The following is a 25,252-nucleotide window of genomic DNA, read 5'->3' as shown; positions in this document are numbered from 1 at the left end:
TATTTTTCTGGAAAAGACATAAAACCAAGATCTTGATTACATCTGGTCATCAGGGTCTCATGGCACTTCTTGAAAGTGTAAGGATTACAACGGTGTTGGCTTGGTCAACTTCTCATCTCAATAATTACTTTCTTTGTCTAAATTCCCCCTGAAATTTGTTTCCTGTAGCCTTCACTTCCTGCTCCAAACTCCTACCGGGGTATAGTGTCAGACAAATCATGTTCTATCCCAGAGGTGATGAGTTTAGTGGTGAGAGAAGCAATTCTTGGCTCTAAGAATTTGTAAATTGCTTCAAGATGAAATGTAAGATGCTATTGTTAAAACTAGAACTCATCAAAAATTTTCTGATTGAATTTTTTTTTTATTTGGAAAATGCTGTTTTGTTGAAAACAAACTTCCAATGGGAATATGTTGATTTTCATGAAATTTTGTTTTTTCTTTGGGGAGGGAAACGAAGCATTTAGATAAAGTCAAATAATTCTGTCTCAACATTTTTGGAATTGAATATTTTGATTTTTCATTTTGAAATTACTTTTTGTTTTGAAATGTCTTTTATTTTCTATTATAATTTTTAAATGTCAGAACACAACATTTAGATTTTTATCAAAACATTTAATTTGGAAATTTTGTTGGAGATTTTGAAATTCTTTGTTTTAATTCCTACTTGGAATGAGACAAACTGCAAAATCATAGAATTTCCCACAAAATAGGAATTTGTGGTTCCCATGCAGCTCTGTTGTTAACCCTTGACAGAATTGTGTTTTGTGAAGTTTTCATGTTCTCAAAAATTATTTAAAATGATGTTTCAAGACATTTTCTAGGGAGAACTACAGTCTGAAGGATCCTGGTTATCTCCCATTCTTGAATGGTTAAAAAAAATTGATAACAAATCAAGTCTATACATAATAGGAATGCCACACTAGTGCTGTGCATAGTATTTTACTATACAGAGATTGCCTGTTATAATTTCAGGATAGTGTCATATTATAGCAAGATAATATTGTTACCATTCAGCCAACCAAGTCTAATTTAAGCTCAGTCTATTATGTACATTTTGTCAATACTATGTTGCACTTTGGGATATATGTCAAATAATCTACATTTCTGCAAAATTTCAAAGGAATAAACCTTCATGTTTTGGCCATAACAGTAAGCAAGAACCATATAGTAGTAAGAAACATATTTATGCATACTCTCAGTTTTACCCTTAGGTTTGGGTATGCTGTATCTTTATGACAACGATCAAGTTATAGAGAAAGTGTCCTATATTAGAATACAGAATTAATATTTGACTTATTCTTGTTTCAGAATGTTCTGGACTTTACACAATAAACTGCTGTTAGATATTTGGGAAAATAATTGCATTCCTTAAGGTCCTAAACTAAATACCTGAGATAAAAAGAAAATATAAAAAGAGAAACAGCTAAACCATTTTAATGAATATAGGGAGTCGCATAGAAGTTTATAAAAAAGCAAAACATATTCTTGAGAGTGTCTGTATCCAATATTTGGAATACAGCAATGCTCAGGAAGTCATGTTTTGTTTTGGAGGAACATCAGTCGTATCCCATAGTGCCAAGAACTGCAACAGTATTTAAGCCGCTGCTTCTCTTAATCTGGAAACCTACAATAACCTATCTGGAACAAGTACAGAATCATCCTTATCTTATAATTGACTAAATAGAAAAACAAGATTTCAGAGAAAAATATGCAGTATTTTCAAATGAATTAAATGAATTTGTAATTATAGTAATGTTGGTTGTTGCTCTAAATAAGTTTTTATCCCGAAAGGTTATCAACATTCTGCCTTGCAAATGCCATTTTTAGAATGCCTTGCAAATGCCATTTTAAGTTTTTAGAAGCAAGGCTGAGTGTTGGGTTTTTTTTAGTAGTGATGTAATGATTGATTAGATATTTTATTAAGTCATCTTGTTTCCAGTTATTTCCTAAATACCGATTTATTTGTGAGATTATATAGATGGAATTCCTTGCTGAATTTAATCACATTTCCTAATATTAATTTTCATTTTTGTGTCAGAGACCAGTTGTCCTTTGGGAGTTTTTTTGTATAATTTTGTATTAAAAGTTTTTCTATATTTTCTTTATTAACCATGAAGGATTCCACTCAGAGTTTAAAAAAAACAAGACAAGACAAAACAAGAAATTCTTTAAAGCAGTAATACATATTTAAATTCATGGGCACCAAGGGTACAGTAACACGCGGAAGACAGACATCACTTGCAATCCTTTCCCTTTTGGGTATGTCATGTAAAAAAACCCCAAAGGATTGAGGTATAATGCTTTTTTTTTATTAATCCAGAGAAGTATTAATTATGGCGCACACAATTTTATCCATCCATATATATGCTCATCACGGTGTTAGAGATAAGAATATCCTGCTCAGTACTCATTGCTGTAATCAACTCTGTGCTGAGTTCTGCACTGATGGTACAAGTAATCTGGGATAAATTCAGTGTTCCATAGTATAGCAGCACCCCTTGACTCATATGCTGCTCTCAATACTCATGGGAACTGTTAAATAGTGGTATGTGAGAGAGCTCAGTCTCAGGCAATAAAAAGCTTTGAAGACCCTGAATTTGATATTGAGATCATGTGGGAAGCCAAGATAGTTTGTAGAGCACTTTGGTAATGTGTTCTTGTCAAACATTGTTATTTAGTGCATAGACTGCCACATTCTATAAATGCTGGAGCCTCTTCTAGCCCGTCATATTAATTTCCAATTACAGTAGTCAAGCCAAGATAGAGATCATGAATGGTGTTGGTTGGCTAAATTCACATCTGTCAGAATGGACCATAATTTGATAGCTAGATAGAAGAATGTGGTTTTGGTTGTTATTTGCATGTCCAATAGTAGTGAAGGGCATCTAGACCGGGGTGGGCAAACATTTTGGCCCGAAGGCCACATCTGGGTATGGCAATTGTATGGCAGGTCATGAATGCTCATGAAATTGGGGGTTGGGATGTGGGAGGGGGTGAGGGCTCTAGGGTGGGGCCAGAAATGAGGAGTTCAGGATGTGGGAGGAGGCTCTGGGGTGGGGCTAGGTGGTTGGGGGTGCAGGAGGGGGCTCTGGGCTGGGACCGAGGGATTTGGAGGGTGGAAGGGGCATCAGGGCTGGGGCAGGGGGTTGGGGCATGGGAGGGGGTCAGGGTGCAGCCTCTGGGTGGTGCTTACCTCAAGCAGCTTCTGGAAGCAGCGGCATGTTTCCCGCTCTGTGCGCTGCCCCATCCGCAGGTGTTGCCCCTGCAGCTCCTGTGGTTCCCGGCCAATGGGAGCTGCGGGGGCGGTGCTTGGGGCGGGAGCAGCGTGTGGAGTCCCCGGCTGCCTCTGTGTATAGGAGCCGGAGCGGGGACATGCCACTGCTTCCGGGAGCCATGGCACATACAGAGCGGGGCAAGACCCTGACCCCACTCCCTAGCTGGAGCATTGGAGTGAGACAAGCCCCGGACCCTGCTCCCCAGCGGGAACTCAAGAGCCGGATTAAAATGTCTGAAGGGCCAGATGCAGCCCCTGGGCCATAGTTTGCCCATCCCTGATTGAGACAGTGCAAGGACAGATGCCCTCCTCAGCTGAGCATGATATTTTGATGTTTAAACTGTTTTCCTTTTCCTACCAACATCCTTTCAATCTTCCATGGCATTACCTTCAGTCAGCTGTTCTTTTTGTGAGTGATGGTCTTGCTTAGGTACTAGTGTGACTGCAAAATGGTGGTGTATGCATTCAGTGTGAAGGAGGTATAAAGCTGGGTGTCATCTGTATATTTCTGATATTTACCGCCATCATGTCCCTTCTGTGCTCCTTTCTTTAAAGGGCCCTTTTTATAGGGAGGAGGGATAGCTCAGTGGTTTGAGCATTGGCTTGCTTAAACCCAGGATTGTGAGTTCAATCCTTGAGGGGGCCATTTAGGGATCTGGGGGGAAAAAAACCTGTCAGGGACAGTACTTGGTCCTGCTAGTGAAGGCAGGGGACTGGACTCAATGACCTTTCAAGGTCCCTTCCAGCTCTATGAGATAGGTATATCTGCATACTATTTATTGGAGGCAGTCCTCTGATTAAAATAAAAGGAAGCTGTATCTACACTCAATAACAAAGCAACACAAACCATATCTATGAGAATCATAGACATTGATTACATAAATAAAATGTATAAACATTTTTATAATGGTTCAGTCCTACAAATACACATGTGCATAAACCAATGAACCTATTCATATGAGTAAAGTTACACATATTTATGTTTGCATGCTGAGATATAAACTCTTTTCAGTCCTCCAGCAATTGTAGGTATTTACTTGTGCCTTAAGTAACCTGAACCATTTAGACATTATTGTATTCAGAGCCCATACCTTTAAATTAGGTCTTTCTTGATCAAGGTAGTTTTATCACAGTTTGGACTTCTACAGAAGCTATGGAATAAAGGAGGTTTGGGTATCTGTGTATAGTTCACTGTTTGAGGTGAAAAAAAAGTGAAGAACTAGATCACAAGTTTGTATGAGATGTCACCTGTAATTCTTGGCACATGTTCAAATGTTACAAAATAAATACGTGGTTCTTTGCAGATGGCGTTACCAAGTTCTCAAGTAATACTTTGATGGCCCCTTACTAAATTTTTGTGTGTTAAGTGCGCATAGACTAGTCTGGTAAAGAGAAATTTTGCTACAGTAAATTTAAATTTGTGAGCACTTACAAAACAGGTAAATTAGCCTTTTACGGGTAAAAATGAATTGGATTGCAGTTATTTGCGGTTGACTATAATTATGTACAGTGTCAATCTGTATTTTTTCAAAAGCTCATCTACATAAAGCAGAAGTTACATATTCAGTGCTTTAGCACATCAAAATAGACAGTGTTAGAAAATGTTATATGAAGCGCAGAGTCTTTGGAGACAGCAAGTGCCCTGAAGTCTACTTTATACAATAGGGATTAGCACCATTATTCTATATATATCTCTCCAACAAAACACTGTCGCCTATTTCTGTCAACAAACGGTTTCTTTGCTTTGGTAGCTGTAGGCAACAGAATATGCCTTTATAAATTGCAGAACCCGATTTTTAAAGTATTTTGGGAAAGTAACTGCAGTTGTTAGAAATTGTAATTATTTTCATTAACTAAATATTTTTCAGAACAAGCTAGAAAGACTAACTATGCCTGCTCCTAAGGTATTCTAGAGACAGTCATTTGTCTCTAGGTATTCTAGAGACAGTAAATGTGGTATACATAAATAAAGTGCTGTGCTGTACTGTAGTTACACCTGAAGTACTCCTAAATGTTTGTAAGTAACCAACATGAGACATTGTTCCAGTTTAAGCAGGACCAATATACAACAATTAGTGGGAAATTGACACTTCTTAAAATCTAAAATTTGACAAACCCTGAAGTTTATTAGATCTGATCTGAAAAGTTATAAGCATTCTAAATGCCCTTTTCCACCTTTCTCAGTTACTACAGATAATTTATTTTCAAAGTGTTATTTCCAAGGCAATGGGAGAGTTGTATTGAAATTGTCAGTGGTGGATATGTGAAAAGAGATTGCAAAAAGTCAACAATATTAGATCTTGAGATTTTTCTTAAGACTCTTCCCTGAAAATACAACATGTTGTATTCCCAACAATGCAGGAAGTTGCCGGGTGTGACGTGTATGCAGCATTAATCATTATATTATAGAAATGTAGGGCTGGAAGGGATTTTGAGAGGTCATCTAGTCCAGCCCTCTGTGCTGGGGCAGGCCAATTACACCTAGACTATCCCTGACAGGTGTTTGTCCAACCTGTTCTTAAAACCTCAGTGACGGAGATTCTACAACCTCCCTTGGAAAACTATTCCTGTGCTTAACTATCCTTATAGTTAGAATTTTTCCCCATGATATCTAATCTAAATCTCCCTTGCTGCAGGATTATGTCTTACTTCTTTCCTACCTTCAGTGACAAGGAGAACAATCAATCACCATCCTCTTTATAACAGACCTTAACATATTTGGAGACTGTTATGTGGATCCCCTTCAGTCTTGTTTTCTAAAGACAAAAAAATGTCCAGGTTTTTTCGCCTTTCTTCATAGGGCACGTTTTCTTTTATAATTTTTGTAGCTGCCCTCTGGACTTTCTCCAGTGTGTCATTGTGACATTGCACTCATATGATTTAATGAAAATATGCTAATGAGTGTGAATATAATGTAACTGGAATATGCTTCATGCAAAAGGTCTCTCAGAAGGTATCATTACAAAGCTTATAATCTACTGATTGTGTTCATCCTGTTTGTATGAATGTATCATTCTTGTATCTGAAACTAGGAATATGAACTATAACTCTGAGGTCCTATTCTAGTTATGTAAAGTGTGGGCCATTAATGGTGGTTTAGAATCTTGATGGCTCCCATCAACTAGGACAACTGACTGTAGATGGCTCTGTTTACTTGCAAGCCTTCCTGTGAGTCGGGTGGGGAAGAATGAAGGCTTGGGGTCTCACAGGACAGGTGACCATGTCACCTGGTACTGGAATCCATCTTAAACCTGGTGATTTTCCATTTATAAGGAGGGGTGGGGACCCAAAGAAACAAAAGATTCCCACCTTGTGCCAAAGCTATATAAGGGGGTGGAACAGAACAAAGGGGCTGCAGTCATGAGAAATCCCCTAGCTACCACCTGAGCTGGAACAAGGACTGTACCGTGGGAAGGATTGGGCCCAGACTAGAAAGGAGTCTAGGCTGTGAAAGAAGCTTATTGGAACATCTCTAAGGGTGAGATTTACCTGCATTTAGTTTCCTACTGTATTAGGCTTAGACTTGCATGTTTTTGTTTTATTTTGCTTGGTAATTTACTTTCTTCTGTCTGTTATTACTTGGAACCACTTAAATCCTACTTTTTATACGTAATAAAATCACTTTTTGCTTATTAATTAACCCAGAGCAAGTAATTAATACCTGGGGGAGCAAACAGCTGTGCATATTTCTCTATCAGTGTTATAAAGGGCACACAATTTATGAGTTTACCGTGTATAAGCTTTATACAGAGTAAAACAGATTTATTTGGGGTTTGGATCCCATTGGGACTCAGGTGTCTGGGTGCTAGACACAGGAGTATTTCTTAAGCTGTTTTCAGTTAAGTCTGAAGTTTGTGGGGAATGTGGTTCAGACCTGGGTCTATGTTTGTAGCAGGCTAGTGTGTCTTGCTCAACAAGACAGGGTACTGAAGTCCCAAGCTGGCAGGGAAACCGGCTCAAAGGTAGTCTCAGCACATCAGGTGGCAGTCCCAAGAGGGTCTCTGTGACCCAACCTGTCACACTCATGTGTTTCTTAAAGCGTGGCACCCAGAACTGGATACAGTACTCCAACTGAGGCCTCACCAGTGCCAAGCAGAGCAGAACAATTACCTTCCGTGTCTTACATACAACTCCCATGTTAATACATCCTGGAATTATATTAGCCTTTTTTGCAGTTTTGCATCACATTTTTGACTTGTATTCAACCTGTGATCTACTATAGCCGCCAGATCCTTTTCAGCATTATTATTGCCTAGCAAGTTATTCCCAGTTTTGTATTTATGCATTTCATTTTTCCTTCCTAAGTGAAGTACTTTGCATGTGTCCTAACTGAATTTCATCTTGTTAATTTCAGACCAATTCTTCAATTTATTAAAGTCATTTTAAATTCTAATCTGGACCTACAAAGTGCTTGCAAGCCCACCCAACTTTGTGTAATTTATGAATTTTGTAAGCATATTCTCCACTCAGCTATCCAAGTCATTAATGAAAATATTGACCAGTACTGGACCCAAGACAGACCACTGTGTGACCCCACTAGATATGTCCTAGTTTGACAGCAAACCATTAATTATTTTGAAATATGTTCTTTCAATCAGTTATGTACCTACTTTACAGTAGTTTCAGCTAGACCACATTACTCTAGTTTGCTTGTGATAATGTGTTGTGGGACTTACTAAGTAAAAGCCTTACTAAAATCAAGATATATCGTGTCTACAGTTTTCCCCTATCCTTTGACATAGTTACTAGCCTAAAGAAGGAAATTAGGTTAGTTTGGCACGATTTCTTCTTGACAAATCCATGCTGGCTAATATAACCCTATTATCATCTAAGTCAGTGGTTCTTAGTCCACAGGCCCTTGCAGCCCAGTCAGCATGCAGCTGCAGCCCATGTGACATCCTCCTACCCATACAGGTAGTATATATATTGTGTGGTGCAGCTATAACACACAGTGAGCTGCATATGCATCCCACAATGGTAAACAGGTTGAGAGTCACTGCTCTCGGTGCTTAGAAATTGATTGTTTAATAATTTGTTCCAGGTAACTTTCCAGGTATTGAAGTTAGGCTGACTGGTATATAATTCACCTTTTAAAGATTGGCACTATGTTTACCTTCTCCAGTCTTCTTGGACCACACCTGTTCTCTGTGAGTTCTCAGAGATAAATGCTAACAGTTCCAAAATTACTTCAAGCTAGTTTCTCAAGTACCCTAGGGTCAATTTCATCAGGTCCTGCCAACTTGAGTACATTTAACTTATCTGAATATTTTTAACCTGTTCTTCCCCTATTTTGGCTTGAGTTCCTTCCCTCTTACTGCTAGTATTAATTGTGATAGGTATCTTGTCACCATTATCCTTTTTAGTGAAGACAGAAGCAAAATAGGCATTAAACACATCAGCTTCTTGACTTCATCTGTTATTAGCTCTCCTTCACCGTTATGTAGTGAACCTGCAGTTTCCTTCCATTTTCTCTTGCTCCTAATTTATTTATAGATCCTCTTCTTGTTACCTTTTATGTCCCTTGGTAAGTGTAACTCATTTTGTGCCTCAGCCTTTCTGATTTTGTCCCCGTCTGAATGTAATTAATTAATCATAACAAAATCCTAGACCTAGTGTAGGATCTAGAACTTTTACTATTAATTTCTCTTTATTTTAAATGGTATATATGTGGTATACCTGAATGGTTCTTGATTTACTGAGAGAAGAACATGTATCTTCAGAGCCAAGTCTTGAGAAAAACTGCCTATGCTTTGGAGAGGTTTCAGTATCTACTGATGTGTTTGCTCTGAGAGTTAAGGTTATATAATTTATAATTAGTAAATGCTAATAACACATTTTGCTTAAACCATCAATTAAAATAGACAAAATTAGACATGGTCACATTTAAAATCTATCTGTGAACTTGTGGTGTATATTCACAAAGTAATTATCTGTGCAACACCTATACCATTGGGAATTGAGTATATTATTATAGGCATTGCAGTTAGTGACACCTATAGTTACAATTGTATGGTGCTTTCCATTGTAAGATTATGGTTTTGGTTGCTTATAACTTTGGCATACTTAACACTTGACCTGAAATTTTCCAGGTTGGGTATGAGCCTCAAGTTTCTTGTTGGTTTGTTTTGTTCTTTTAATATTTTAGCTAAAAAAGTTTAGCTGTTTCTGAGAACCAAGTTAGGGAAAATATATTGCTTTGTCCATGCTGGGGAAAAAAGTGCATGCGTCTGAGAGAGCACACTCTCCTACAGAACCTTTCATTTTTCCTGAGTCTCAACAGTCCTTGGCTGTCTAGAAAATAACTGTGAAACCCACTTCCAAAGTGTGACTCTCCATCCTTTTCTAGTGGCAAGTGTACAGAGAAGATAACTCGTCTTCTGCTACCATCTACTCTTAGCTCAAGTGGTAGAGGACTGTGTTGGGGATCTTCAGATATGAGGCCTGATGATGACCTGTGGAGGGGGACGGGGCCAGTATGATTCAACATGGTGAATTTTTTCTTTTCAATTTTTAACTTTTTTTTTAAAACTTGAGAAATAACATTTTTTAAAAAGACTACATTAAAGAAATATCAAGGTTGCAAAGTCAAACACTCAAAAGTTAGGAAACACCAGAATTAAGGTACCCTATGCAATCTTTATTTGGCCTCCTTGTGCGTACGAATTATGGGCAGTCTTCAATTACATGATTACACTATTTTTTCCACAGGATCCCTGCCTTATTCAGTGCACAGGCTGGACCTGGTTTGAGGATAAATCACAGTTGGGTAGTGAAGAGGACTTCTCTTTAGGACCTCTGCTTCATTTGTTAAAGAAGCTAGAAAGTATGTGGTGAGTAAGGCAGGGAACTGCAGGAAAAGAAAGGGTGGTCTCATGGTTTAGGCAGTTGAATTTCACCCTGGAAAACTGGATTCTGTGCCTGCTTCTGCCACAGGATTTCTTTGTGATTTTGGGCAAAACACATTGTGATGGGTTCAGTCACAGAGATCCCCCCCAGTCACCTGATGTGCTGAAGTTACCTCTGAGCCAGTTTTCCCTGCCAGTTTGGGACTCCAGAACCCTACCTTGTTGTGACAGACACACTAGTTTGCTGAAACACAGACCCAGGTCTGGTCCACATCCCTAAAGCTGCAGAAGATACATCTGAGGGAACAGAGCAGAAGGAGACTCCACTGATTGGAAGGCATGAGATGCACTGTCCTAGGGATGGGGGTTCCACGACCACCACTCCCAAGAGGAGGAGGAGGGTGGTGGTGGTCGAGGACTCTCTCCTCAGGGGGACTGAGTCATCTATCTGCCGCCCTGACCGGGAAAACCGAGAGGTGTGCTGCTTGCCAGGGGCTAGGATTCATGATGTGACGGAGAGACTGCCGAGACTCATCAAGCCCTCGGATCGCTACCCCTTCCTGCTTCTCCACGTGGGCACCAATGATACTGCCAAGAATGACCTTGAGCGTATCACTGCAGACTACGTGGCTCTGGGAAGAAGGATAAAGGAGTTTGAGGCACAAGTGGTGGTCTCATCTATCCTCCCTGTGGCAGGAAAAGGCCAGGGTAGAGACCATCGAATCATGGAAATCAACGAATGGCTACGCAGATGGTGTCGGAGAGAAGGGTTTGGATTCTTTGACCATGGGATGGTCTTCCAAGAAGAAGGATTGCTAGGCAGAGATGGGCTCCACCTCACGAAGAGAGGGAAGAGCATCTTTGCAAGCAGGCTGGCTAACCTAGTGAGGAGGGCTTTAAACTAGGTTCACCGGGGGAAGGAGACCAAAGCCCCGAGGTAAGTGGGGAAGTGGGATATCGGGAGAAAGCACAAGTAGGTGAGTGCAAGAGGGGAGGGCTCCTGCCCCATACTGGGACAGCAGGATGATCAGGGAGTTATCTTACATGCCTATACACAAATGCAAGAAGCCTGGGGAACAAGCAGGGAGAACTAGAAGTCCTGGCACAGTCAAGGAATTATGATGTAATTGGAATAATAGAGACTTGGTGGGATAACTCACATGATTGGAGTACTGTCATGGATGATATAAATTGTTCAGGAAGGATAGGCAGGGCAGAAAAGGTGGGGGAGTTGCGTTGTATGTAAGAGAGCAGTATGACTGCTCAGATCTCCAGTATGAAACTGCAGAAAAACCTGAGAGTCTCTGGATTAAATTTAGAAGTATGAACAACAAGGGTAATGTCGTGGTGGGAGTCTGCTACAGACCACCAGACCAGGGGGATGAGGTGGACGAGGCTTTCTTCCAGCAACTGGCGGAAGTTGCTAGATCACAGGCCCTGGTTCTCATGGGTGACTTTAATCACCCCGATATCTGCTGGGAGAGCAATACAGCAGTGCACAGACAATCCTCAGGTCCATGAGGATGCACAGTGTGTTCCTCAGGTCCCGGATGACTGGAAAAAAGCTAATGTAGTGCCCATCTTTAAAAAAGGGAAGAAGGAAGATCCAGGGAATAGAAAAGGTGGATAGAAAACTTGCTAGATGGTCGGGCAGGGAAAAACGGAGTGATTGTATGCCACACATTTCAAAATGGTGTAGCAAGAAATGCTGAACACTGAGCCCATGGAAACATCTCTCTCTCTCTCTCCATGCTGTTCAGGAGAAAAGGGAGTTCCTCCTCCATTGTATTCTACACCACCATTAATGAGTTATATTTCATATTTCTAGCTTCAGATACAAGAATGATATATGCATACAAATAGGATGAACACACTCAGTAGATTGTAAGCTTTGTAATGATACCTTACAAGAGACCTTTTGCATAAAGCATATTCCAGTTACATCATATTCATAAGCATATTTCCATAAAGCATGTGGAGTGCAATGTCACACACACAAACCAACATTTTCACAGCTGGCCACAGTGTGTTCCTCATTTTCTGTATACCCAACTTGAGACACATAGATTGTGCTTTCCAGAAGCTTGAAGGTGCCATGGGCAACATTCTGGCATTTCCTAACTTTTGTGAGCTTGACTTTGCAACCTTAACATTCTTTTCATAAGGTTTTTTAAAAGTAATATGTATAGGCCTATATGGTATGGTGTAGAATACAATGGAGGAGGAACTCCCTTTTCTCCTGAACAGCATGGAGAGAGAGAGAGAGATGTTTCCATGGGCTCAGTGTTCAGCATTTCTTGCTACACCATTTTGAAATGTGTGGCATACAATCACTCTGTTTTTCCCTGCAGTTGTTTACTGGAGGAAGTACCTCCTCTGAGAGCACCTTTTCTTCCTTGGTAAAAATTAGGGCTGTGTTCTTGCTTAGAGTTCATTCTTGCTTTCCTTGAACTAACTAACTTGTTTCATGCCTATATAGTCCAACCTCCTGCTTTGAGCAGGGGGGTGGGACTAGAAGACCTCCTGAGGTCTCTTCTAATCCTAATCTCCTATGATTCTGTGGATGTGTAGGATTCAGAAAACAGTTGTATTCTAAAAAAATAAAATAAAGTGCCACAATTAAAACCTTAATGCTTTACATAGAATGTTAGAAAAAGTTAAGAAACAAGCTGAAAAATAATATTAATTATGGAAAAGTGACACAGTATCATGCCTTTATTTCAGTATACTATTACATTAATGCCACAATCAAATTCTCACTGGAGTTAAGAAATCTATATTTGTTATCTTGTAATAGGCTGTGTTTGATTCATCCTGTTGACATCAAATGCCTAAAGACCTCATTCATAGTTTTCTAATTTTAGAAAGCAAGAGCCCTTAAAGGTCAGTCAGGTTGCCTCAACATTGGGTTATGAGTCACAGATGCTGCATTTCTAATAAAATTAAGAGCTTCAGAAGTGACTCACCTTGGAAAAGATTAAATCCATGGAGATCATTTGTGGTTTATATTCTGTATTAACAAGTCTGAGAGTTCTCTGTCCAGGAGTAATTGAATTGCATTACTAAATGTGATTTTAAATGATCAATTACATAATTTACTATTATATCACAGACTAAATAAAATTGAAATTGCTTCCGCAAAGTTGTTGTACTGGTAATAAACAAATACTAAATTTAAGATTTAAAATATGTATTTTAATAAACATTGTGTTATATTTGAGTCCCAAATATTATGGCTCAAAATGAACTCCAATGTATTAATTTGGGGCCAGATTCTTCCGCACTAGCTCAAACAAAACATCAGTTGCTTTCAATGAGTGTTTTGCCTGAATGAAAACTGCAGAATTGGTAGAAGGTATCAAAAATATCACCACATTAATTTATATCTTTTTATGCATCTGTTCAAATTATGTTTAGAGTTTTAAGCATGTTACAGCCATGCCTTTAACTATAGGTTGAATCTAGTAGTACTGTAGTAAAACTGTATTCATATTGCTGTATGGTGGTAAAATAAATGAAAGTAAACCACTAATGGTTGCTGTTTATCTCCCACTGATATAATATAGAAAGGGCAAAATGGAGTGGGGTGGTCCAATGAAGTAAATTGAAGCCTAATGCACACATTTATAGATAGAATTTTTCTGTAATTTCAAGTTAAATTCTAATTTTAAATATGTGAGAGGAGGCATTAGGAGTAAAACACACTACGGAGGGGCAAGGGAAGGGCAGTTTGACCAAAAGCAAACCTAGAAAAAAACTGTTAAGCAAGTAGTACTGTTTGTGCTACCATCATATTACTGTGCATGTCTATAGCACCTTTCACTTGAAAATTACAAATATCAGAGGGGTAGCTGTGTTAATTTGGATCTGTAAAAAGCAACAAAGAGTCCTGTGGCACCTTACAGACTAACAGATGTATTGGAGCATAAGCTTTCGTGGGCGAATACCCACTTCGTCAAAGCTTATGCTCCAATACATCTGTTAGTCTATAAGGTGCCACAGGACTCTTTGTTGCTTTTGAAAATTACAAAGTGCTTTATGAATTTATATTTATATATCATTATAATTAATTATATATATGAAAGTTTAAAAGAACAAATAGAATTCAGCCCAATATATCTGAGAGAAAGCAGCTATTTTGTCAATGATAACATAGTCAATGAATTAAAAAAAACCCAAACCCTAATTAGGAAGTGCTTGTGAATAAGGAAGACAAAGTGGACAAGCATGAACTGATAGCCTACACCAAAACTTGCAGATAGTTAGAAGACTTTGGTGAGGAAAATCCAGGGACGAGGTCCTTGAACTGAGAAGATTGTCTCCAGTCTGATCAAAATGAAAGCTGGTGTTGGAGAACAAGGACAACTTGACTGAACTAACATTGCTCTGTTTAATTGTGATGGGACTAAATGTAGAGTGTTTTCAGTGAGGGATCCTTGACACTGGAATTTGCTTCTGTTGGTGTTCCAGAGTCTGGATTTGTTAACCTTCAGGTTGTGCTGCAAGGCTCATCTGTTTTATATGTTTTAGGAGGGGTAATGAGTAATTGGCTGGTACAACTTTATAGTCTGAGCTGTGGTGATTTGGGAGAGTCCTTATTTTGGGACCTTTGACCCTATTTTATATTGCTTTTATAAAGATTGTACGTTTGCCCCGGGATGGGAAATTTTGTAGTAAAAAGAAATACATAAGTTGGACTTTGGCCACAACACCATGGCTAACACTCCCAGGTCGAATATAAAAGGGATCTTTAATGGAACAAAGTGTCAGAGTTTTGCATCTTATCCGGAAGATGGTATCTCCAGGGCATTGGTTAAAGAAAAGTGCCTGAATCGCTAGCACCACTCTCTACCACATAGGGTTTTTTGGTAGTCTCGTGTCTAAGCAATGAACCAGCCTTATACTGATTAGCTAGCAAGATCTGATGGAATCACAGTACAAAGTTATTGAAGGGCTGAACTAATGGTTTGAGTCCAGATATCACAGTACTATGCACCTTTACAAGGTGGTCTGGGCTCAGGACTCTCTCATCTGTTCAATTAGGGCTAAGAGTATTATGGAGATCGTCTTTTGTAGGAGGAAGATTTGTTCATGGTACAATGACAGATAAGTGCTTACTCCTCCCATGGACTTTCATTAAAGTTAGGTGCATAACTACCATCTGTAACTTTGAAAATCTCCCTTCAAATGCACTTCCGTTCTGATTTCAGAATGCAGCAGAATTTGTCTCGTTGTCATACATAGTGTGTGAGGCAAAATCCATTGCATTTATAAAAAATATTCTAGTAACATTAGTACAACCTTGGATGCCGTATTTATAGACAAACGTTTGTGTTTGTACATTTTGTTGATACTTTCCCTCACAGTTCATCCTGAGTAGCCTATCTTCTGCTGCTCTGTATCTAGATTTCCCCTTTCTTTATAATGTGTTCTCTTTGCTTTTATGTCACCGTCTCTGGAAATACTGTAGCAGTGAACTTTGCTGTGAGGGTGAAGAGAAAGGAAACTGAAGAGCTAATAAAATAATTTTAAAAATCAAAGCAAATACAGTCAGTCTCTCACCTAGTAAAATTTCTTCCTTAATCTACAGCATTAGTAAGATTAATTTATCAGTTTTAAAACTACTTGAATGTTAAATTCAGAAGTAATTATTTCAGGTAGAGTAGATTTATTGAGTGAAGTAAGAATAATGATTTAACTCCAAAGGTGTAAATTGCTTGCACTGATGTCTATTTTCGGAACAGGCCATTGTAAGCTATCTCAGTATCCATACTGGTAACTATTTAGATGACCTTCTGCTACGTTAATTTTTGGTTCGCTAATTCACATTATTTAATTTCAAAAAGTAAACCTTTAAAACAGATTATTAACATTAATTGACAATTTAGCCATATAAGAATGTGATAAATCAAGTGTTTCCTTGTATATTACATGAAAAAGATTTCTGGAAGCTTTTTGCTTTGTTCATTATGCTCTTTTAAAGTAAACAAAAATTACTTGGTTGCTAAGCTATAGAATTAACTTAGTGTCTGAGCATGAGTATTGGAAAAAGAGAACTAAATCAATATTAGGCAGAGAATCTAGGCATATGCTGGATGTAGGTAATGAGCATGACACCAGAACATTTTGAAAGACTGTTCTTATGGATTAAAAAAAATCCCTAAACCAAAAAAACCCTCTTAATGAAACTGTTTTTACTGCCATTGAAATCAATAGGACATTATTCATTACTCAAAAAATGTCTAGTCTTATAATAGTGTTAATAATCATTAATTTAAATGTTGGCTAAGTTTCTCTTCATGGCATATTTTTTAGTAATATGATGAACAGTAATGCCTGTTTGGATTGGGACACTCTAAAGTAGTAGTTTTTAAGCATCCTATTAGGAAACAGCCTTATTTAAATACAAGGTTCTAGCTAGTAGAGTGTTTGCTCTTTGAGCCCACTGAACTTTTGCAAAAAGTCATGCTGATGTTTTTTTGGGAGGTTCAATTTATTGTCCTCAGCAATTGAACTAACACTTCATGCTTTTATGTTCTTCACAGATCTACAATGCAGTGAAGGAGGAAGAGTCAGCGGAAGATACTTTTGAATATCGTCTCCATCTTCTGAGAGAGCTTCCAACACTAAATGCAGATTGCAGATGCAAAAATGTCTCTTTTGTAAAACCATGTGTAGAAAGTGCTTGCTCTGAATACCGTGCCACTTTACAAAGGACATCACTCTCTAACTTTATCACTGGTGCTCTACTAGAAGCAACTACATCACTGGGAGCAAGAAGTGGTCTTCTAAACATCTTTGGAGGGTCAACTGGAAGAACGATGCTTAAAGGTAATAAAGGAAAATTTTGTTGTTTTGAACCTTTACACAACTATATTAAGTACAGAAAATCTTTGTATTATAGAATGCTGCATTGTGTACTATACTTTATATTCCCCTCTGTGGAACTGGCAGAGATAGGTGAAAGCACTGTACACTTGCAGAGGCTTTCCTGTTCAATTCAGTCTGTGACGAAGTGGCTATCTGTGTCAGTTTGGTGAGAAGGCAAAAATGCTTATAAACTGAAATATTCCATATTACAAAAGAAACATCAATATTTGTTTCTCTTTAGAAATGTTCCAGTCACCATCCCAATAATTAAAGTTTATGCCATAGTTGTCAAGAAGACAAATATTTCTATGTGCTGTAATGTCAAATATTTAGATAAGAGCTCCTTTTATGAATTGAATGGACTCATTATTTTAGACAAGTCTGTACTAGATCTAATAATTTTTGTTTTCGTTATTATTTTACACAGTATTATGCTATAAGTGTATATGGTTCATTATTTACTGTTTTTTCTGTGCCCTCATCTCTGTTGTTTCTGAGAAAGGGAAGTGTTTTTCTCAGTTGGGGGATTGAAGCAATAGAAATTGTTACTCGCCCAGAGTCACTCAGGAGAGTCCGTGACAGAATCAGGAACAGAATCAAGATCTCTTGAGTCCCAATCCAATTCCTTAACCAGAAGATCATCCTCCTTCTCTTTACAGACAAATAATGGTATAGTTCCTGCTTAGAAGAGTTTACAATTCAAGGCCTCACTTCTGCAATCTGATCAGTGTGATTGGATCCTTGAGCCTGCATGAAATCCCATTAAAGTTAATGAGACTATGCATGAGTACAATTGTCTGCTCATGCAAATCAGATTATAAATTAAAGCCCTAAAATGGGTTGGGGGGATTAGAATAGGTGGTAAACAGTGTGTGGAATAGGGCTAGCGAAGTGTCAGGAATAAGAACTTGCAGTTTAGGTGACTATGCACAGGGTCTTGAGAGTTTCATTTATTATTATTATAATAAAAGAAGAGTGCTTATAAACCTTCCTTGAAGAAGTCTGTTTTGAGGAGGAACTTGTAGGGAGAAAAGGGAGAAGTTATAATGGGATAGAGACAGAAAGGAAGTCCCAGATATAATCAGTCTCATGTAAGAAGGCATGAAGCTGAGTGCAAAAGAAGGAAAATAAAGCACTGATTAGTGAATGGATTGGAATGGGATAAGAGGAAGAGCTGGAGAATGTAAGTGTAATGATAGTACAACAGCAGCAGTGCCATAAATAGGACTAGAAAATGTTCACAAAAACAGAATTATATACATTTATTTGAAAGTTTCTTGAAAAGTAGTTACCAGTGTTGTATACATCTAAATATGGAAACCTAGAATCATCTAGTTACTAGTTTGCAGTACCAAAAAATACATTTAAGTTTAAACATTTTTGTTCTGTAGTAGCTATCTAGATCTTGATAACTGCAGATATTGATCAAAATAGCATTATATCGGGCAAAGATTGAAGGGAGTAGTTAATTGTTATGGAGCAGTACGTTCATTTTAGCGAAACATTAATTTTGTGTGCTTTATCTAGTTCAACAGGGAGTTATCTTTTGGGTTGTTTTTAGGGATTGCGAAGTGCTTTAGGATATGCTGCATAAAAGGCGGTAGGGAAGGATATATTGTATGGTACTGTATTGATAGTACTATATGTTGACAGCAAAGAATCCTGTGGCACCTTATAGACTAACAGACGTTTTGCAGCATGAGCTTTCGTGGGTGAATACCCACTTCTTCGGCTTGCATCCGAAGAAGTGGGTATTCACCCACGAAAGCTCATGCTGCAAAACGTCTGTTAGTCTATAAGGTGCCACAGGATTCTTTGCTGCTTCTACAGAACCAGACTAACACGGCTACCCCTCTGATATATGTTGACAAATATTCGTATATAATAGAATAGCAGATAATGAGATATGAGTTAAAGATCCTTTAAAAAGTTGTCACAATTTTGGATATACGCTCAAGATACATTTCAGTCTCTGTCAAATGAACCAGAAACTTGTTTGTTACTGAAAGTTAGCAGGCCTTTTGTCAAAATGTTTATGTATAACATGGGAAAAATTCTGTTATCCATGTTTAAAACATGCTGTGATGATTAAAAAATTTTGAGCTTAATTTTAAACATGTATGTATTAGTACATTTAATTGAAAAATACATTAGCGATTTTATGTAGGAACTGTATTGTAACAGTGTCCAGGGAGGGCCGGGTGGCCTATTGGTTGGAATGCGTGACTTCCGGTCCCTTGCTTCTCTGTTCGAGGTGCCTGAGTCTTTGGGGTAGTGGAACCTGGTCCCTTCCACTCCAGCTGGTCTTAGTCCATGGCCTGTACGAATCAACCCCTGAATTATGGATCTCCTGCGGGGAGTCTACGTCCACTGTCCTGTGCTCCTTCCTACTGCTGTCCCTTCAGTTTGGGGCATAACCCCTATTATCCAAGTTGCGGTGATGGCTTGTCTCTTGCAGTGCCCCCTTGTGCACCTTGGGTGGTATCCTGCTGTGGTCCCAGGTTTATTCTGGGTGGGGTATCCGTAAGTTTGGCAAGGTTGGAACCCAACAAGATATCTATGCTACAGTTACCAAGTTATCTCTTAAGCCAGGTGCTTCTAAGTCTCCTTCAAAATCTCCTCTAGCCAGAGAGATGGTACTTATTTCCTGGTGACTGCCTTCACTGGCAGGCTAGTGATCCTTCCCCTCTGGTAGGGAGGCAGCTAGCTCCTGCCTCTTTGACAGTCAGCCTTGAATTGAGTCAGTTTCTCTTTTTCCTCCCCCTCCAGGCCAGGCATTGGCTGCAGGTATGACGAGTCAGGGCTGACTGGACCCAAAGGCTCTCTTTAGCCCCTTCCATGTCGGAGAGCAGTTTCTCCACTTCATCGCATATGCAAATGCTTTCTTAAGCATAAACTGATACCATTCATTCTTTGATGGGAGAATATGGATTGTCTAGGTAATTCTAAGTTTCTTCTATAATAATCATGAGAGCAGGAGTATTATAGAATCACAGGACTATATGAGACCTCGAGAGGTCTTCTACTCTAGTCCCCTGCATTCATGACAGGACTAAAGCCTGGTCTACACTACGCGTTTAAACCAGTTTTAGGAGCGTAAAACCGATTTAACGCCACACCCGTCCACACTAAGAGGCCCTTTATATCGATATAAAGGGCTCTTTAAACCGGTTTCTGTACTCCTCCCTAACGAGAGGAGTAGCGCTAATATCGGTATTACCATATCGGATTGGGGTTAGTGTGGCCGCAGATCGACGGTATTGGCCTCCGGGCGGTATCCCACAGTGCACTACTGACCGCTCTGGACAGCAATCTGAACTCGGATGCAGTGGCCAGGTAGACAGGAAAAGCCCCGCGAACTTTTGAATATTTCCTGTTTGCCCAGCGTGGAGCTCCGATCAGCACGGGTGGTGATGCAGTTAAAAATCAAAAGAAAGAAAGAGCTCCCGCATGGACGATGCGGACGTGATCGCTGTAAGGGCAGGCAAATCTGTTCTATCAGCGCTCCGTTACAGAAGACGAAATTCAAAATCATTTTTTAAATATCTCCCGACAGATGCCATAGCAGGGACTCAGCGCACTGCTGCGTGACAAGCGTAACGGAAAGCCAAAGAATCAAATGGACGCTCATGGACTGGAGGACTCAAGCTATCCCACAGTTCCTGCAGTCTCTGAAAAGCATTTGCATTCTTGGCTGAGCTCCAAATGCTTCTAGGGTCAAAAACAGTGTCCGCGGTGGGTCAGGGCATAGCTAGGCAATTTACGCACCCCCCCACCCACCCCCAGAAGTGAAAGGGAAAACAATCCTCTCTTGACTCTTTTACATGTCACCCTATCTTACTGAATGCTGCAGATAGACGCAATGGTGCAGCACTCAACACCAACATCCTTGCTCCCCCCACGCTATGGATGGCTGATGGTACAAAATGACTGGTATCCGTCCTCATCATCAGCCTATTGGCACATGGGGCAGTGCAAAAGGACTGGTAACCATGCTGACTAGCATCTGTTAGGTCGATCAAGGGCGCCTGGTCCTAATTTTTCCTGGTAGATGGTACAGTATGGCTGATAACCATTGTCATCATAGCAACAGGGGGCTGAGCTCCATCAGCCCCCACCCTTCATGTGTAAAGAAAAGATTCAATTGCCCCTGAACTAGCAGAGGGATGCTGGGCTCCTCTCCGACACACTCCTTACTGTCCTGTCTGGACTATCATAGCAGCTGGAGGCTGCCTTCCACTCATATCTCACTAACAAGTCACTGTGTCTTATTCCTGCATTCTTTATTACTTCATCACACAAGTGGGGGGACAATGCTACGGTAGCCCAGGAAGGCTGAGGGAAGAACGGAATCAACAGGTGGGGGGTTGTTGCAGGAGCACCCCCTGTGAATAGAATACAGCTCATAATTTCTGCAGGATCTGACAGAGCAGCTGTGCTCTCTGGTTCTCTGATACAGTGGTTCTCTAGTACACTTGCCCATATTCTAGGCAGGACTGATTCTATTTTTAGATACCAAAAAGGAGGGATTGACTCAGGGAGTCATTCCCAATTTTGGCTTTTGCGCCCCTGGCTAAGAGCAGCCAGGGGCACTTATGACAGCAGCAAATGGAACAGTGCAAAAGGACTGGTAGCCATGGTCATCTTATTACCAATTTATGGTATGGTAGATGGTACAATATGGCTGATAACCATCTCTGCTATCATGCAAAAGCAAAAGCATGCTGCTGTGTAGCGCTGCTGAATCGCCTCTGTGAGCGGCATCTAGTACACATATGGTGACAGTCACAAAAGGCGAAACAGGCTCCATGATTGCCATGCTATGGCATCTTCCAGGGCAATCCAGGGAAAAAAGGCATGAAATGCTTGTCTGCCGTTGCTTTCCCAGCGGAAGGAGTGACTGACGACATTTACCCAGAACTACCCGCGACAATGATTTTTGCCGCATCAGGCACTGGGATCTCAACCCGGAAATTCAAAGGGGCGGGGGAGGCTGCGGGAACTATGGGATAGCTACGGAATAGCTACCCACAGTGCAATGCTCCAGAAATCGACGCTAGCCTCGGACCGTGGACGCACACCACCGATTTAATGTGTTTAGTGTGGCTGCACACACTCGATTTTATACAATCTGTTTTGTTAAACCGGTTTATGTAAATTCGGAATAATCCCGTAGTGTAGACGTACCCTAAGTATTATCTAGACTATCTCTTACAGGTGTTTGTCTAACCTTCTCTTAAAAATCTCCAGTGATGGAGATTCTGCCTTCCTAGGCAATTTGTTCCTGTGCTTGACTGCCCTGATAATTAGGAAGTTTTTCCTAATGTCCAACCTAAACCACCCTTGCTGCAATTTAAGCATGTATCTTATTCTAAAATCACCATTTAAAAGTTGAATGGATCAAAACTGACTTTGATGAAGGGATGCATGTTTGTTTAATTCTCAAAATATTAACCATAAACAAGAAGGTTACTAGTTTTATACTACACCTCTACCTTGATACAACACTGTCCTCGGGAGCCACCGTGTTATAGGTGAAACCGCATTATATTGAACTTGCTTAGATCCACCGGAGTGCGCAGCCCCGCCCCCCTGGAGCACTGCTTTACCACGTTATATCCGAATTCGTGTTATATCGGGTCGTGTTATATTGAGGTAGAGGTGTATTTATAAAGAGTTTGTTTATAGATACAGTGGAGACCTAAATGTACTACTGGTAAAATGTCATTATTAAACAAGCATCTATCACAAGAGAGTTGGCTTTATCTAGGGGATTTTGAGTGGTAACGTAGAATAGACCAGGAAGAGTTCCTGGCTGCTGGGAGGGAGAGCATGTTGGAATTCTTGCTCGTAGTCCTGCCCCTTTGTTGCCATAGTTCCTTGTGGTTCCCTTCCCTGACTTACATTTTTGGTGACAATCAGGAACATTTCATTTACAGCCATGATGTAAATACTGTTTTACTTCTGTCCTAGTGGTCACAGCAATGGCCACTTCTTATATTTTAGGTGTTACGTTTGACGTGCACTTGCAAGGAATGACTTTTCTGTCCTACCGAATATTAACCTTCCCATCTAGAAGTGGTAAGCAGGGAAAAAGACGAAACTTCAAGGAATATAGCAACTCACTCCATCTTACCTGTACCATGGCAGGGAGAGTTTAACCTGTAGTCAACATAACTTGTAGACAAGCCCTTACATTACAAAACTACAGAAGTTATTAAACTATCTACTCAAGTGGGATAAATACTTGCAAGCTTCTTTTTAACTATAACATGGGATAAATTTACCCCATATGGAACAAATTATTTACCCACGCCAGAGCTCTTTCTTCAAGATGATGAAAAGTTTAATTTTTTTTAATTTTTACAATTTGTACACGTATGATACCTTTTTATCAGTTATTAAAACAATTTATAATTCCTAACAGACTGAATCTTAAAATATGATTTCCAGTGAAAAGTGCAACTCGTTAACTATAGGGGTACAACTAGTGACTAACAGCCTGCTTGTTATGGACACTTGTTATTTGTTGTTCAGGAAAATACAATTAAGCATACAAATTATGCTTTATCTGTTTTATTTTTCCTTTTTCTACAGGTGCATATCACTCTGTCAGTAATACAGTGATACTACTTTACTAATATGCCAAGCCAAGCACCTGCTGCAACCCAAGATACATGAGACAGGGAATTTAATTCCTGACTCATTTAATCATTGACTAAATCCATAAAATAACTGAAGAATACATAAATACTTTTTAATAACTTAAGAATCTGGAAATGTCAAATATTTTGGTGGTTTCAGCTGCTCTATTTTCCCCACTGTGATTCAGCAAGCCGTTGGTCAAAGTTTTACCTTAAGGCTTGCTATCTCTGTACATTGTATAGTATTTTACAATTTGAAAAATAAATGGAGCCAAATATAAAACGGGTAGCAAGACCCATGACTCAGGTGTTTCTGGTGGGAATATTTTGTGTCAGCTGTGATTCCAATAACTGATATTAACTCTTTATAACTCAAAGGAGTCTGATGTTTTGTCTAAACTAGTGAAAATGGCCATAGGTCTGATATTTTATTCACCCACAGACTCAGTGACGCAACTCTGGCAGTCTGGAATCTTGTGAAACATTATTGTTAAGGAGAGAGGTTCCCAGAGGGTAAGAGAATTCCCACAGTTGACCAGAAAGTACCGGATTAGTAATTTAACATTGACCCAGTTTAGATTTGATAACCATTCAGATGTAAGCAGCAGGAATTTTAGGCTTACAACGCAACCACTTCACAAATTCAAGTTTGACAAGAGTTAAGAAATTAAAACTCTGAGGACTTGTGTGTTAATTATCACAATCAACTTTGCATAAGTGTGGATAGAAGTATGTTATTTTTCCTGACGTTTTTACCACCTCTTTATGGCCGATTCTCTTACTTGAACAATTTTTTAATAAACCCCAAATAATATTTTAATGTCATTTATAATTAGTCCTTAGTAAATTGATGGATGTAGTATTTGCTCACTACATACTACTTGTTTCTCAGGATTTTCTTTTTCATGAGTGCATGTAACATGAAAATTTGAGGAGGCTTATTGTAGATTTTATTTTGCTGCCCTTCAGTTTTACATTTCCATATGGACAAGATGGTGACACATACTGTTTGTGACTGGGCCAGATATTTAGAGGAATTTAGGTGTCTAAAGATGCAGTTAGGTACTCAATGCGATTTTCAAAGCACCTAAGTGCCTAACATCCATTGAAATCAATATGAGTTAGGTGTGTAGGTGCTTTTGTTTCCCACCTATATTTACAGAGAAAGCTGTGTCAGAGTGGGATAATTAACCCCCAGGAAAGGTCAGTGGTAGTAGCACCTTTGCGACCATTTCACAGGACTTCTGCTGGGCGAAATTACAGCTGGGGCTCTATAGGAGCCTGTCCCAATGGCAGCTGGTCAGGAGAGATGAATTAGCACGTCTCCTGGACGTAGGGTGACCAGATGTCCCGATTTTATAGGGACAGTCCTGATTTTTGGGTCTTTTTCTTATATAGGCTCCTATTACCCCCCACCCCCTGTCCCAATTTTTTACACTTGCTGTCTGGTCACCCTACCTGGGTGCTATTTTTCAGCCTGCACAGGGTGTTGCCAAGGCTCAGGCAGAGCAGGTGCTATATTTTTGTAGCTGAGTCCGCTGCTGCTTCAGGCACATTTTCTGTTGGTGGGGTCTGTGCCTTTGTTTCCACCAGCAAAAGGTAGCTTAACCCAGGACATG

At 39.6% G+C, this 25,252-nt stretch overlaps 1 protein-coding gene across 1 annotated transcript in view; it reads left to right on the top strand.

The window, feature by feature from the left end:
* PLCE1 (phospholipase C epsilon 1) overlaps positions 1 to 25,252 on the top strand; it is a 326,732-nt gene that overhangs the window by 142,887 nt on the left and 158,593 nt on the right. Inside the window, exon 3 of the mRNA XM_045022805.1 lies at positions 16,665 to 16,950. Within this exon, the coding sequence (XP_044878740.1) occupies positions 16,665 to 16,950 (286 nt within the window). The remainder of the gene's footprint in view (positions 1 to 16,664; positions 16,951 to 25,252) is intronic.

Source organism: Mauremys mutica, chromosome 7, assembly GCF_020497125.1.
Source record: "Mauremys mutica isolate MM-2020 ecotype Southern chromosome 7, ASM2049712v1, whole genome shotgun sequence".
NCBI classification, from domain to species: Eukaryota; Metazoa; Chordata; order Testudines; family Geoemydidae; genus Mauremys; species Mauremys mutica.
Note: the sequence above shows the minus strand (reverse complement) of the source record. Positions and strands in the feature narration are given on the sequence as shown.